This window comes from Scatophagus argus, chromosome 10 (genome assembly GCF_020382885.2).
Source record: "Scatophagus argus isolate fScaArg1 chromosome 10, fScaArg1.pri, whole genome shotgun sequence".
NCBI lineage: Eukaryota > Metazoa > Chordata > Actinopteri > Scatophagidae > Scatophagus > Scatophagus argus.
Window position 1 is genome coordinate 8,128,680 of NC_058502.1, and position 17,008 is coordinate 8,145,687.

At 41.7% G+C, this 17,008-nt stretch overlaps 1 protein-coding gene across 1 annotated transcript; it reads left to right on the top strand.

Moving 5' to 3' along the window:
* Positions 1-25: 25 nt before the first annotated feature.
* pibf1 (progesterone immunomodulatory binding factor 1) lies at positions 26-16,512 on the top strand. Its single transcript, XM_046401498.1, has 18 exons — positions 26-657; positions 807-907; positions 1,205-1,403; positions 1,541-1,660; positions 2,373-2,506; positions 3,354-3,462; positions 3,608-3,727; positions 3,814-3,875; positions 4,022-4,147; positions 4,439-4,537; positions 7,917-8,082; positions 9,644-9,794; positions 10,208-10,298; positions 11,345-11,447; positions 13,298-13,428; positions 14,798-14,882; positions 15,838-16,020; positions 16,319-16,512. Exons 1-18 carry the CDS (start codon positions 391-393, stop codon positions 16,370-16,372), a joined length of 2,301 nt encoding a protein of 766 aa, XP_046257454.1. The 5' UTR covers positions 26-390; the 3' UTR covers positions 16,373-16,512.
* The last annotated feature ends 496 nt before the right edge of the window (positions 16,513-17,008 follow it).

Sequence of the window (17,008 nt, forward strand, 5' to 3'; positions counted from 1 at the left end):
ACGCAACACCATTGAACCGTTGGCGGTTAGCAGGCGGCTAGGAGCGGGACCCTTGAAAACAAAAACAATTCCCCGTGTGCTCTTGTCCGTTCCGGGATGCCACTTAAATGCTGTGGGACGATTTACGTAGTATTTTCTTGAATATGTTTGCCTTGTTGGTCTATTTTAAACGATATAACTAGAATACTCTCTCCTGAGATTTGTTTTCAGTTCTCCTTGGTGCAAAGTAACGTTTTAGTACAACATATCGCGACGTCCGCGATCTGTTATTTAAATCGCTCACTCTTTAATCTGGCGTAATCTCTGCTAAAGTAACCGGGTCGCTCGCCTTGCTAATTAACGTTAGCTAGCAAACAAGAGCTCACAGACTCGGGACTAAAACAATACAAAATGCCTCCCAAGAAGCAACAGCTGAAGCCGACAGCAGCCAACGTCTCCAGCTCCCTGGACCTGGAGTCGGAGGACATCAGCCTGGAGACAACCGTGCCTACCACCGAGGATGTCTCCTCGTCCGACGAGCAGCGGGGCGGCTCCCAGAAGGTGACCCGCCAGCTGATCGAGAGGAAAGAGCTGCTGCACAACGTCCAGCTGCTGAAAATCGAGCTTTCTCAGAAAAACCTGATCATAGACAACATGAAGGCCGACCATATGTCCAAGGTAGTGGGAGGAATGCTGCAAAGTCCAAGCCAGAGGAAAGATGGATAATGTTTATAGTAACATAAAAACACTGTCCACCTCACATAGTGACATAATAAAAGGCTTTGTTACAATAATAGTCCTGTCATTGTTTTTGTTTTGTATACCAGATCGAGGAACTGGAGGAAAGGCTGAATGATGCTCTACATCAGAAACAAGTTTTAACCCTGAGACTGGACAGCCAGCTAAAACTAGCTCAAGAGGACAACAGGTGAGGAAAGTGGACAGTGGACTGTATTGTAGGAAAGCAGCCCTGCCATTGTAATTGCTCATTCGTCAATTGTGGCAAGAAAATGGACAAATGTCTGAAAAATTGGTACTTGATGACTGCCTCTCTCTAGTTGTCTTTCAGCTGTACAGTCATATGGTGTTTTGACAGTCATGTTGACAAGCTACGGTTAACACACATCTTATTAAATACCAAGTAAAATCAGATTAGGAGCACACAAACCGTCATAAGTTTTGGTTTTAATCAAAACCCACCATTTATTCTGGTTGTCAACTGTAGGAAGCAGCAGGCTCTGCGTAAGCAAGAGATGGAGGCCATCCTGCTCAGGCAGCAGCAGCTGGAAGAGACCAACCGACAGCTGTGCGAAAAGGCCGGAGAGCTGCGGAGGTCTTTCAGGGATCTGGACATTTCCCAGGACAAGTACCAGGAGCTCCGCGACCTCCCTGATGACAAAGTCTCCATACAGGAATACGTAGCAGTTAGTCTGAGAGAGCTATCTCTAACTTATACACCACTTTGTTGAACCCCACTGACGCCGACCCGAGAAACAAGATATGAGGCAATGCATGATGAATTTCCCCTCATAGTGAGCACTTCTTTGTGCTGTGTGTTTAGATGCGGTTCTATGAAGTGGTGGCTCCTCTGCGGGCTCAGCTGGCTGAACTCCGTGTAAAGAAAGGCAGTTTGTCCGAGGAGCTGGACACACACAGAGCCCAGATGAAGGCCTTGATGGAGGTACCACACCCACACACACAAGTTTCTAGCTTGTAAGTTACAGGCTACTTCTTTTATCCCACTGATGCATTATTGTATTCTTAAGATTTTATCACAGTTTTTCTTAATTTCGTTCTCATCTCTCTTCAAATCAGAAACTGTGTAGAGTGCGAAGTTCAAGTTCTGTTCCATTTAAACTGGGTGTGCAAACGTGGAAGACCTGTGATCTGAGCCACCTAAAGCGTTTCCTTTTCGCGCTAGATGTCTCAGTTATAGTGTGCTCGAAATAACTATGGCCCTGAGGACACAAATGGGACATTGATGAATAGCGCGACACGCTGAAGACACTTTCCATACTGGGTGCTTATGGTGTGTTATATAGAAAATATTTTTTCGGCAAACATGAGAGCCTTTGAGACTAAATGAGCGTAACTCGAATCCTACAGAGTGTACCTGCATTGTTACTGAACAGGTGCTTGCCTTTGTTGTCACTGTTTCTGTCTTCAAACAGATACAGACGGTTAAATATTCAACAAAAGACAAAAGAATGTGTTTGTTTCAGGAGTTTCTGCTTCGAGATAATCTGCAGGCACGACACTGTTGAGAAAGCACAGAGCGATATTTAGAAAAATGTATCACCTTCAGGACATGAATTCCTACCTATTTGTGTAGTTTATCTAGTAATATGAATACTTCATGCAATTTTAGTGCTGTGTGTTCTGTGTTTCCGCAGAGCTACGAGGAGGAGCGGCGGCTACGTACCGAACTGGAGCTGAGAAGCCAGAGGCTGACCCTCGAGCTGGCTGACACCAAACAGCAGATCCAAGAGGGAGATTTTCGGCGAGACAACTACCCAAACGTCAAGCGGTGCGTCTGTGTCTTTGACGCCACAGGTTTCTCTCTCCTGTAGATCTTAGAGCAGCTTTCTCCTTTTTCTTGCATATTAGTGATGATTGTGAATTATCTGCTACCTGATGCACTGAGTTGCTTAACTAAGTCCATGACTGTAATACAACCTGGACAAGACTTTTTTTCTTTTTATTTGGGATGCAATATATAGACAGAAGTATCCAGACACAACACTTTCTGAGGTTGTTTTTCAGGGTTTGGGCTCGGCCCCTTACTTTCAGTGAAGGGAAGCCTTGTTGCTTCAGCATACCAAGACATTTTGGACAATGCTATGCTTCCAGCTTTGTATCAACAGTTTGGGGAAGACCCTTTTCCAATATGACTGCACAAAGCAAAGTCCATAAAGACATGTTTGGTGTGGAAGAACTTCACTGGCCCCCACAGATTCCTGACCTCAGCCCTACTGAACACCTTTGGGATGAACTGGAACTGTGAGCCAGGTCTTTTGGTCCAACATCAGTGTCTGACCTCACAAATGCTTTACTGCATGAATGGGCAAAAATTCCCACAGAAACACTTTTGTGAAAAGCCTTCCCGGAAGAGTGGAAGCTGTTATAGCTACAAAACTGTCTGTGTATTTAGATTGTGATGTCGTTAAAGTCCCTGTTGATGTCATGGTCAGGTGTGTCTGCTACCTGATGCACTGAGTAGTTTGTTCTTGAAATGTTTTTAGAGATAGCTTTTACTTTAATCATTTTTAATGAAGACAAAGAATGTGACGTAATTAATCCTAGTTTTCTCCTGCATTTAAATCCTGGATATGTAAGTTAAAATGTATGTTCTCCTTTTACTCTGTGGTTTATAGTGAGCGCGACAGCTTCGAAGCAGAACTGAAGGAGTTAACCAGGAGATATGAGACGCTAGACTTGACTCATACTGCACTGACCAGGGAAAGGAACACACTCAGCAAAGAGGTGCTTCACACACACACACACACACACACACACACACACACACACACACAAACACACACTGTTTTGCCTTTAAAATACTACTTTTAAGTCTTTCTGTGTACTGTATTCTGGAATAGTTTTTCATTTCTCTGCCCTTGCCCACCAGATGGCAACATTGCAGCAGTCAGTGACTCTCCTGCAGAAGGACAAGGAGTACCTACACAGGCAGAACATGGAGCTTAGCGTCCGCTGTGCACATGCAGAAGACCGCCTGGAGAGGCTGCAGGTTCATACAGTCGATCAGCTTGGAAGCAATCAGTAATCTAAAGGAATCATCTAACACGCTTTCACTTCTTGTTTCTGTGGCCTCAGGTACAATTAGAAGACACTAAGAAGGCTAGAGAGGACGCCTACGAGAAATATGTATCTTCCAGGTTAGACTTTGCCATTTCACACCAGCCATCATCAGCCAACTTTCTGATTCCAAACATTTGCGTGCAGAAATCACCATATTTTGACACTGATGATTACCTCTGCTGTACCTCCGTTCAAATTTTCTTTGAACTTCTCTCTGGTGCAGAGACCACTACAAGTCCGAGTACGAGAACAAATTGAGAGAGGAGTTGGAGAACATCAGGCTAAAAACCAGCCAGGAGATAGACAACCTGCAGAGAACCTCCAGGGAAATGTATGAGAGGGAGAACAGGTATCAGTCTTCTTTTTTTTTTTTTTAACTTAACTCTCCATGTTGGTGAATACTCTAAACTGAGTTCAAGGACTAAATCAAGGTGACATTTTGTTCACTTGTCATATCGAGTGTTCAGCCAGTCAGTCACGAAGAGAGACGTTTCACACAGTAGCATTAAAATAATAAAAGGAAGTGACAGCATAAGTTGTTATGCTATGTACAACATAACATTACAGGCTGGTTCCTTTGTATAAGTGTTGAGTGTAGCTTTTTTACTGTGTGTGTGTGTGTGTGTTTGTATTTTACCAGGAACTTGCGTGAGGCCAGAGACAATGCAGTGCTGGAGAAGGACAGAGCAGTGGGTGCTGAGAGAGACACTCAGTCCAGATATGACCAACTGCTGGAACAGTGAGTTTCGCTATCCGTGAAGATTTGATACAGATGTCCGCGTAGTTTACATTCAGTGCAGTGCGTTTAGTTTTGCTAGTTTTGCTTTTGATTCTTTCTGCTTTTTCTTCTTCTATGACTGCAACACAATCATTCAGTAGTATTAGTTGGTGTTAATAGGTGTTGGGGGAAATTTGATGACCATATAGTAATATTGTTCCTGTAACTTCACTTCCCAAAAATGTCCTTGCTCCTGTTCTACCTCTCAGTAATCACCGTTTCTCAAGGCAGACCCCGTCATCTTGCGTTGTTTAATCTGATGTGTCACATTTGGCAACACTGTCATGTTCGACATCTTTGACAGCTTTCTAGAAGTTAAACTCTGCTACCTTGAACTGCTGCTTCTGGAATTAAATGTACATTGGGTTACTTCCTGGATGCCCTGTCAATCAGCTGTTTTTCAGGAAAAGTTAGAGCTTCACCTGAAGGCAATTGTTCAACTGTCAAGAGAACTTGGGCCAGTCGGTGCAGATTTTTGTCATCTACTTTAACTGTACCATATTTCAAATTAATTACTCCTCTTTGCAGGCCATTCATCAAAGTGTTGACTTGTTGTGCTTGGGGTGGTGGGGGCTGCTGTGCTTTTTGGTGACTTGTTTCTAAATTTGTGCATGATTATAACATGAGTTTATATCCAGCTGGAAATCCTGGGTATTTTCCTGAAAGCTGCTGTGTGAGCCAGCAGCAGTCTGTCATTAGCGCGTGTTGTGGGTGCGGCAGGCTTTTAGTGGCTGTGGTCTGTCTATTACTAAAGAGCGCATGAACGCTTCGCTGTAAGCGAGAGGTCAGGAGGTCACACGGGAAGTCAGAGTTCACTGAAGGTCAGATTTGTACCAACTGGTGTCACTGGCTGGGCTGCCTGGCTGAAATACTTTCAGTGCAGTTTGAATGCGAAAAGAGAGACAAAATGCTGTCAGTATTGAAAACATGCATGTCCTTAAACTGGTTTTAAACAGCTTTTTTACTTTCTGCACATGTTTTATTGTTCTTAATAAGCTTTTGCAATGACAAAGTGAGATTTTTTTTGTGGTGCCAAATAGGTTTGGACTTGATGTGTTTTTTTGTGTTTTTTATTTTGTATGATGTATTTAAATGTTGCATTCAAATTTCCATATTTAGTTTTGGTGACTTGTATCCAAGTCCTTTAGTCCCTGTCTGCTCCAGGTAAGAGTGCCCATCCCGGTTTAACCTTAAAAGGTGTCTCCGGTTCAGGGCCTCATAGGAAGTTTTGAGTCTTGCATGAAAATTGCTACAGGTATATTGTGAGCTGTGCTGCACACACAACACATGCACGCACATATGATCTACGTAACATTTTTTTCTTACTGGATGTAGATTTTTCAGTGAACCTGCTGAACAGTTTATCCTGCTTTTGTGCTGTATTTCTGCAACATACATGCATGTCTGTCTTATATGGAAAAAAAACTGATTTTGAATCAAATATTTCTAGTCACACACACATTTCTTATCAGAATAACAGAGAATTATGTTTCCACAACGTGTCTCAATTTGCATTATTTCAATACTTGTTAGCATTTTTATTTTAAGCTTTGTTTTACAATATTGTATGTGCAAAAGGTTGACAGAGACACAGACACAAACAGCAGCAGCAGCAGCAGCAGCACCATGTCCCTGTCCTGGGTTACTACTACATGCCAGTCATTTCTCCAGATCCAAACCACCAGCTGTTGGTCTTTCCATACACACTCACACACAGACACGCGCACTTCACTCTCCCTTGCACTCAGTCTCTGCTGTGATCACATTCCCTCTCTGTGTCGCATCGCAAGCCAGCAACGACAGATGCTAGCCACAAGCCCTTAACCCCTAACCCCATGCATGCCCCTATTTTTGGGGCAAAGAATGAGGCGGACAAGCTTGAAATGGCGTCAGATGATTGTAGGATGGAGGGCCAGCTTGAATCTCAGCGTTCTCTATCAGAACGCTGGCAAACAGGCTGGCTACGGAGATCAACTTGTCCAAAACAAAGACAAACACACACTCAGAATGGTTTCCATTTTCGGCTGTCCAGCAGACCTTAACTCTTGATGAAATTTCCTTTTGGACCCCCAAGTCAGGTGTTTTTACTGTAGCTTTAAATATTGTTGTTAAGTTTGGCATTTGAAAAGGCAGATGAATTCCATACTGGACTACGCTCCTCTGGAAAAATGCGCTTTATTTTTTAGAAACATTTTGCTTCTTTGCGTCTGGATTGCAGCTGCCAGTAATAAAAGACGGCGTAAAATGTCGACCGAGTGTACATGTCTGCCACTGTGAGCACACAGCTCAGGCCTGTGCTCGACGGATGATGAAATCCTATCAGGTCAGCTGTAATCGAGAGTTATTAATATTATCCAACCACCCTCCGTGGTTTAATAGAGTCTGTGTGAGTGTGTGCTTGAAAGCCGAGGAAGAGCACTGGACTCGAAAACCATTGCCCATCCTGGTTTTTACCTTCAGTGCTGCTGCAAATTCTTATTTTCGTTTTCTAGTGATGTGTTGATTTTTTTTTCCCTCAATTAATCAATTAAACGTTTGTGTATAAAATATCTATAAATAATGAAAAAGTGTCCTTCATACTAACCTAGAGCAAAATGGGATGTCTTGGAATTGCTTTTCTATCCTGGTGATGCTCAATTTAAGATAATATAAGAGCTAAGTGGAAAATTCTCGGGTTTACCTGCCTGATAATTATGACCCACTTATGTGTACGTTAGCAGGTTTGATCGGTATTTGCTGAAGGTGAATCTGACTGCGTCCATGTTGCGTGCAAGCTTTCACTGCTGTCAACAGACACTACAGAATACATTATGTCTCCTTAAACTAATTACTAAAGACATCAGTGGAACACCTCTCTATAGCTGCCAGCTGGAGACAAGAAACTTCAAACAAGATCAAACGTTGCTGCGAGCGCCACTGAAAAATACTGTTCTGCAACAAAATGATTTAAGACTTGGCTTTCCTGCTTGGTGACTTATTGTAACGCTGTAGTTGCTATGCTCTTGTGTGCCATGGAACACTCGGAACATTAAAACTTAACATAAAAGTTGCTCATTGCGCAAGCCGTGCCACTTCCTTGCCAGCTCTTGAACAGACACATTATTATGCACATCGTCAGCAAATGTAACCGTATCTATTGGAAGAGAGACATCGCAACATTGGTTTGAAACCACCAGGCACGCCCGAGTTCAACCAGAAGCCCAGAGCTTAGTTTACTCTCTGTGTGAGACGCAGCTGCTTTATTATGTCCACATAGGCCGTCTGCACCAAAACACATTATCTCATTTTTAACACACCTACTCACATTCGTGTTCAGTGAGTTGTTTGTGTCTGTATGCAGGTTTCGTCAGCTCCAGCTGGGTACTGACAGCCGGGTAGCAGAGCTGTCCAACCAGGCCAAGCTGCACGCCTTCGAAGCTGAGCGCGCTCAGATGGTTAAGGAAGAGACGGCTAAGGCCCTGGCCCAGTGCCAGGTGGAATGTGAGAAACAGCAGAAGAAACTTGAGGTACTCTAAACATGAAGACAAAAAAGAGAAGAAACTTCTTACATCTACAAGGGTATATGCGGTTACTAGTGTATTACTGTGCAGTCTTACTTTCCGCTCTCATGACTTCATTTCAGCCAGTTATTGTTACTCCTTGGTTTGAAATCTACACGGCGTGACGATCAAACAAGTTCATGGTTTAATAGATAGATGAAATAATAAGCAGCTGAAATAATAATAATGTTAATAAACAGCTTTAAAATAACACAATTTAGGTGCATATGCCAATAGCAGACCAGAAATCCCCCTTGGATCATTATGTACATGTTCACATGTTGAACATGACACACTTGTGAATAGCACACTGTGACTCATATGCTCAGATTTACAGATTATCACCCTGAGTGTTCCTTAAATGAACGTCTCACAGTTCTACACAGCTCCTCATTAACATTGTTTTAACAGGTTTTGTTGTGAAACGTAGGAAAGAGCGGTAGTAAAGTTGCTCACTTGCAGCAAACATCACATGAATTAATACAACGAAAAATTCAAAACACTGCGAATGAAACTAAAAGCTACGCTATTAATCTCCAGATAACTTGGAAACGAACGGTCCACTTTCAGGACTGAGTCTGTCCGGTCTTTGTATGTGGCTCTTATCTCAGACTGTAGCACACCCGTTTATACAAGAAGTTAATTGAGTGCAGATTGTTCTCAATGTCTGAATGCACTTTACTGAGGTCCACCTCTTCACCTGTATTTAACCCATTGCTACCCCTGCTTGCCAGAGGGCCATGCTCTGTACATTATTATGGAAAGGAAGAAGATCTTTTCTCTTTTTACAACAGTGCATGAAAAGCTAGTTTGGGCTTTGTTGTTCACCTTTGATTTTGTTCCAGTTCTTTCTAATAGAGGAATTTAAAACCAGTTTAATTTTTAATTTTTTTTGTCCTTTTTCCTTTTACTTCTTTCTCTTTGTGAATGTTTCTTTGTTTATGTCTGTAAATGTTTTACAGTAAATATGTAAAAATTAAGAATGGTAAAAGTAATCATTTTTAGTAAATATATGTACATATTTATAGTTTTCACATTTGCTAAGACAGCAACTGTGAAAGTATAACAGTAAGAGTTATGTTGAGTTTCACATTCGTATTCAGGTTGAATGAAACATGAACTACATTTTAATAACACAAATTGCCATAAAAATTGGGAACACTGTTTTATTTAATTTTATTTATTCATTAAGTATTGTCTCTGTACTGTCAGTATTGTTTTTTTAAACAATATAACACAGTTTGAAGCTTGCAGAAATAAGGTTGAATATATTTGAAATTTCAACAAAATAGCAGTTTTTTTTGTAATTTGTAGAAAATATGTTACGGCCCAGATATTTAAAAAATGATAACCAGTTTGGAGATCCATTATCCACCCTTTTATTACACAATGTGATATTCACGTTAACATCCTTCCACAGGGAGATCTTTTTGCACACTTTCAAAAGTAATTATTTTTCTTTGTCCACTCCCCTGCTCCTCATCCACTTCTGTCTTCTTTCTGTCTCTGCTCTCCTCCTCTGCTTCAGGTTCTGACCCAGGAGTTTTACAGGTTGCAGACGTCATCAGAGAAGCGGTCGGCGGAGCTGCAAGCTCAGAATGCCGAGCAGGCGTCTCGGCTGGAGACGTATGAAAAGCTCGAGCAGGAGTTGGACCAGGTCACCATGCAGGCTGCCGAAAGTAAGAACATAGCTTTGGCTCTGTAGTACCGGTTACATTACTCACGTTACTGTGAAGTCAAATAGAGGACAAACGAACAAGCGCTGATTCCTTTAAATGCCTGGGTGTAGCTTCAGAGAATTTATGTAATAAAACTGGCAGGGAGCATCATGTTGGATTAAGATGTGGGGAACAATAATGAAGAACTGTGTAATTGCTACTGTGGACCTGTGATGGACGGTATTGTGACAGTGGAGGAGACAGACGTTCAGGAGAACAGACAGACGTTGTGGAGGGGAAAAAAAGACAGGATTTCACTCTAAGCAGGACAAATAAAAAAACAAACAGACATTACCGCACTGTCTTCATAATGCTCCTGCAGACACAGGGACAGTTTTAATGTATTGTATTGTGTGTATTCTTTCTCTTGCCAGTTGAGAATGAAGAGGAGGCAGAGAGAGTTCTGTTCTCATATGGCTATGGAGCCAATGTCCCCACAACGGCCAAAAGACGACTAAAACAGAGGTAACAGTATATAATACGGTGGCATACTTTTATAATAGGCAGATATTTCACTTCATAAATCTCAGATGCTCCTTCCTGACCACATCTACATACATACGTACCTGAAATTTAGTGCTGGTACCCAGCCGTGACTTTTTCGGTACTTTACTCCCTCTGTGGTAAAAAAAAATGTAATTTCAGTTGTGAAAACACAAAAACAAAGAGACATGCTTGACATTGCTTCAAAAGAGGAAGCTATTCAAAGACCAGGGAGCAGGGGGGGAAACTGTTTCTACTTTACGCACTTCACTCATCCTGGAAAGCTAAACCTATGAAACAGGGAATATCAGTGCAATGTTGGACTGGAAAAAATAGAAATACCGTAACTCTTGAAAGAATCATTAATAACAAACAGTAGAGGCATGTTGTCCTGGCCAACTGCATCCTTAAAGGTATAATCTGTAGGATTTTCATGAAATCAAGCCCAGTTTTGATACTGTTCGTGGTCAGCATTGTTTCTGTGATAGCAATTAAATGCAACATTTAATGGTGGAATCTGCCATTTTCTTCTTTCATTAATGAATTTCTACTTAGCAGTATTTTACTGTCAATCATGTGTAGATTTGCTTTGCCGCCATCTGCAGCAGCAGAAAATTGTGTCCAATGTTGTGGCATGTTTTGTGCTTGTTTCATGTGTCTTCATGTACAAAACTCCTTGGAGCAGCTTAAAAAGCAGCGTGCATCACCATCAGTCAACTGTTCATTGATAGTCCCACAGGAAGTCACCAATATGAAAAAAAAAATCAAATTCCTTTCTACTGTACATGTTCGGTCTAGAATTGCCTCTAAAATGGCAACAATTATTTTGTTGTTGGTCTTACTCCACACTTTAACTTTGATTTAAAATATGCATGCGCAGCCAAAAAGTCAATTTGATCCCAGCTGCTGTGTAAAGTGTGGGGTAAACAATGTGGCAGTGCACCAGTGCACACTAGTGTAAACTTGTTGCTGTTGTCATGTTTTGGAATTTCCAACGCTACGTTTGTGTTTGTGTGGCTGCTGTACAGCGTTCACCTGGCCCGCAGGGTGCTTCAGCTCGAGAGGCTCAACACGTCACTGAGGAGAGAGCTGGACAGACACAAGTCACAGGCGGGACAGATATCTGAAGAGGTAACACACACACACACACACACACACACACACACAGCAGTCACGTGTGTGTCTGCCTGAGGACCATCATTCAGAGGATTAAGTTTAATTTAATGGGGTTTTTTTGTTTTGTTTCGTTCGTTTTTTTTCTTTTTTTTAACTCAAAGCTCTGCAAGTCGATACCTGCAATACAGTTGTTTTCCCACCATCACAGATCTCCTGCAGCAACTCAGAAGATGGTTACTCCACAAACTTCTCTCAGAGCCATGATATTTCACCTGATTTCAGCTGGTTTCAGAGCAGAGTCATTATCACAGATCCGTGCTCCTCTCTCATCACCCACCATTTACATTCTCACACCGTCGCACAACACTGCTGTCAAAGTCCATGACCAAAACAGAAACACACCTGATTGCTCTCTCAGCAGCTGTGACGTCAAAGCACACTTAAGATGACTTTTCTGACAGGAAAAAAAAGACCAGGAGAAAAGGAATTGAGCAGCTTGTGAAATTGGCCACCGTGTGTATCATCAAACAGCCTCCTCTGCTTATTTTTGTTCCTTTAAGCTTTAGTCCAGGTTTAACAATAGTCCCTCAAATTCTCTGAATGTTCCTTAACGCTGTATCTGGAAAATGACAGGTTGTTTGAGAGGAGACGCCACAGACCTTTTGCATGAGAAGAACGAGAAGTTAGAGTCTTCGTACCTGTCACATTTGTTGACACTGAACAGCTCACCACACAAGACTTTTGTTGTGTTTGGCACATCATGTGCGTGTGTGTGCAGCGCTGAGACTTTAATTTTGGGTGTGTGTATTTTTGCCTGCGCGTGACTGTGTGTGAATTATGTCTGTTACTCGTGCTCTTATGCTAAAAATCATCCTGTAAGGTCTGAAACTGTGAGAATGACAGCTCTGGCGGCTAGCACGCTTCGTTTCTTTTTTTTTCTCACACTCCTTATTATAATCTCAGTGAGAGGAGAGATTGTGCAAGCCAGGCTCTGCAGATTTGAGACTAAATAAGCCGGCTATTCAACTGTCAGCTGTGTTGACTGGCATTCGTCTGGAATACCTCATAATTCATGGAGTATGAAAAGAAAGGGGTGAAATATTATGCTTTTTAGTCACTAGAAAGAGCAAGGGTGTTAACCACTTAACCGCCCACACAGATGCCCTGACTAACTAACTATTGTCCTTACACTCCCACCCAGTTCTACTCACTGCTTGCTGGCTGTAAAAGTGGTTTAATGAGTAACACCCAAACTTTATCTATTGTTTTGCAGATTAAGCATAATACTGACTGAGCATGCAGACTCTTGTATGAGGGATTATCAAAACACTATAAAGGTGCTTCTCTGCCAGTAATTGCAAGAAAGAAAGCAGTTGTTAAGATTGTGAGCTTTCATTGCATTCCCACATTATGTCCTCATCTTTAATTAAAGTGTGCTAATATTAATAAAAAGGATAAAACTTTGGATATGCCTTCGTAAAAAAAAAAAACAACAACACACACACACATTTATGGGAACTGAACCCACCCTGATGACATGAGAGATAAGATAAAATCTTGGCTGTGGTTGTTGCTGCAAGAGACATTGACAAATATTGACGGAATTGCACTATTTTATAACATTAACCACATGTGAGGAGAGTTTAAAGGTGGAAATATTCCTGCTAACACCAGTGTTTAAAAGTGAGCATTCAAATGATATTTAGAGTAATGAGCATCGTGGTGACAGATGTTTAGGTCCTGCTGTCACATCATGCATGACTTTAAGGTGTTGAACTTCTCAAGTTGCAGCTTATCCTGACGCTGTGTAGATGAAATGATTGATTCTATAATTGCTCAGTTATGCACATGCATGTGTTCCTCAGTTGTTGGCAGCCAACCAACTGTTACAGCAGACGCAACAGCCATATAGCTACCTGATAGAGACGGTGAGACAAAGGGATGCACAGATCAGCTCGATGAAAGAGCGAATCAACTCTCTGGAGGACGATGTCAGGTACACGGACACAACACTACAAAGAAAATCAACACATTTTTAATTGAGAGCCATTAGGTCTTCTGCCTTGCCTAGGCTGCTCATTGTGTGTACGTTTATTTCGTTACATTATGTATCTCATAATTTACTCATCGTGGCGGCACGGCATATCTCCTCGCCCTTGGGCGTCTCTGCTCTGTGTGTTCTTCAGGCCTTCTCACACCTACTTTGTTCTTGTCCTTGTGCAAACCTGCATGAGTGCATGAGTTTGTGTATGCCCAGTAATTTGAGTTTTTCCACATCAGCATAGTCTGGTGCTGACTTAAACCCCCCCCCCCCTCACACCACCACCACCACCTCTTCCCCCACCCCTTCCCCCTTTCCCCCTACTGTATTTTAACCTGCGAAATATGCAAACTGACAGATTGCAGGTTTTCTCTTGCTGCTCTCTAGCAATGAGCGCACACCCGGGGCAAGGAGGAAAAAAAAGCTTTAAAATACTCACAAGCCTCTCAGACTTCTCCATCAGACAGATATATTGGAACTTTCCTGTGGCTATGCAGCGCTCTCTGTTTAACAGCACAGCTCACAGAGAATCCCCACTTTATGTGGCACCAGTCTCTCCATCTTAACTATTAACCTCATCCACAGTTTGTTTGGTGATAATCACTCAGCTCAAAGGCTATAAGACCCTTGAGTTTAAATCTTCTTTTCCAGAGTTCTCAGTGGTGAAGCTATCAAGATTTGGGAGATGACTTGCGTTAAAGCGTTACAAGCCCCATTACAAGCTCCTGCTTGTATCTTTCACAGGCCCCGGGAAAAAATACTTGGACAGTACTTTAAAGAGGTTGAGTTTTTCTCACATGATACAAGCCGAACAAACAAGCCGAAAAAACGCAATTGAGTGTTTTTTATATTTTAGAAATTCATGACACATTTAATTTATTATTTGGCCGTTGGTGGTTTTATACCAGTGATTTACACTCTTAGTGCCAGTTAACCTGCCTTGTCGACTAGATTTACAGTCCACATATTTTTTTTCCCTTGAATCACATTTAAGTACAGTCACACATATAATATATACACATAAACATAGGCAACTCTCATTTTACAAATGTATATCCCACCTTCACATCTGATCCCATGTTCAAAGGAACAAAGGACATCTGCCGTGTACAGTACATTATGCTATTTCGACAGTCTTGCACTATCCTGCCTTAAAGACTCTCATAAACCATCAATTCACAGAACCTGACCCTATAAGAAACTACAGTACACTATTCATGTAACTTGTAAGAAATGTAATAATGTTCTTCTATGAGCTCAAGATCTGATCTGTTTTCTTTTTTTGTTTTGTTTTGTTGTTGCTTTTTTTTTAACGTAACCCCAGTTCTCTGAGGAAGGAGCGGGCTACTCTGCAACAGGTGAAAAACAACATGGCCGCCGATCTGGAGAGACTCCTCAATCATCGAGAGGTACACATGATGATGATGTTCACTGTTAGAAGTATGTTGTTCTTGTTATTTAGCCTATAAAGGAAATACAAAATAAAAAACATAAAACAAAAAGTCCATTGCAATTTCCCCCATTTAGCAATGATGTCAGCAAATGTCTTTATGACAGCTATCACTCACATCTGAGAACAATTATTAACTTATTAAACTTATTAAAATACTTGCTGGTTGTTTATTTATTGATCATTCAGATGATAATTCGACTAATTGCTGTAACTTTGTATGCTTAAAATAAACAGGCTTTTTGAGTCACACCACACATGTTATTGCACTGTGTTGCAACACTTCCTTCAAGATAGTGTATGTGAGTGTGTGCATGTGAGTGTGCCTGTGTCACCCCAAGCCAGCCGTTTGCTGTATAAAGTATGTGCCCTGTCATAGACAGCTGTTCCTCAGCCTGACTGTTTGGGATGCCACCAGGGTGCGTGGGTGCGCATGCGTGCGTGCATGTGTGTGTGTGTGTGTGTGTGTGTGTGACATGCCAGGGCTCATGTCCTCAGGGGTGATAAATAGAACCGTGAAATGGCCAAGAGTTCTCCCCTCTGCCCTGCTGCCACCCCTGCAGACCCTTGAGCTTGTTGAACTTACAGCAAATCGTCCCACAGTTGGGCTTAAGTAGTTCAGCTGTGTTGGCCTGTGGGTCAACATGTCATCAGAAAATACAGAAAAAAACAATATATATATATATATGTATATATGTATGTATTTAAAACGTGTATTATAAGGCAAACATTTCACAAAGTATTGAAAAGGGTTTATTTTAAAATATTACTTTTTCATTAAGGTATCTCAGTCATGTCTGGTGACTTATCTGGCCTTTTGGACGCAACACTCCCACTTATTTCTCATAAAGATTCCTGTCTGTTGTTCTGCCCTGGTTTTCATATCCCTATTTTTATGAACCATGTGACTCCAGGAGCTGGCCGTGATGAAGCAGGTCCTGATCAGCATGCGGTCTGGATGTGGAGGCGCTTCAAACCTTCTGGAAACAGATAAAAATGGTATCAGGAGCTCTGGTGCAGGAAAACACCACTCCAGACGTATCGGCAGGACCATAGAAGAAGAAGAATCACCAAACAAACCCAGACCAACTGTGTTTGTAAGTGTCTGAACTGACAACACCCTTGTGTGAGTCAGTCCACCTTAATCTGCCTGGACAGAAGTTCACACAAGTGAACACGCAAGGTTGACAGGAAGTCATAGATAGATTATTTGTCATTAAGTGTCATTCAAGGTTTTTGCTGCTGTCACCTGATCAAAAATGTGCTCTAGTTTTTATCTATTATATACAAGGAAGTTAGTAGGTGTGAATACCACAAGAGTACAAACAAGCACTCTTGTTGTCATGCACTACATACTCTTCTAACTATAATTTTCCTCGTCTCTTTTGTTTACAGACAAATAAAGAAGTTCCTGATTGGCACCAAAAGCTGAAGCAGAAACCCAGCTGAGCCGTCATTTGTTTTAGTACTGGTGTCACTAAGGGCTTTAACAACCTTTTGTTTTATCGAGGTTTTTGTACTTTAAACTTGTAAATTACATTTCCGTCCAAATTTCTACCATTTTTGAAATACAAATCCAGAGACTGTTACTGGTGTCAGAGTGTTTTGTTGTTCTCATCCTTGGTTACATATTGTTCAGAGAGGATAAATTCTCTGCGTACTGGTCCAAAAGCAGAGGTATTACCTTCCACAGGGTACACATTCCTAGCTAACTGACTGCCCAAAAATTCCTCTTTCTTGGCAGTGGTCTGTTTTATTAGGTCTGTCTATCATTATTTCCTCATCTTTTCCAGGTTTTCAGATACCGGTGGCTACAGACAAACACCGCTGCAGGAACTTTAGCCTCCGATTTGCCCGAGCCCAGGCTCCTTTGGCTTTAAATATAGACATACTGGGCATACCATTATCATTTCACAGCATGTTCTTATCGGTGTCATATTAAACTTGGTCAGTGTACTGCTGGTTTGTCACTTTTCATCCGGCATTTTCCCTCTCTAATATTTTGTTTAAATGAGTCCACGATACTTCACAATACACCCGTTTGTTTTCCTGTTATATAACATACCTAGAAGATAAAATACTTTG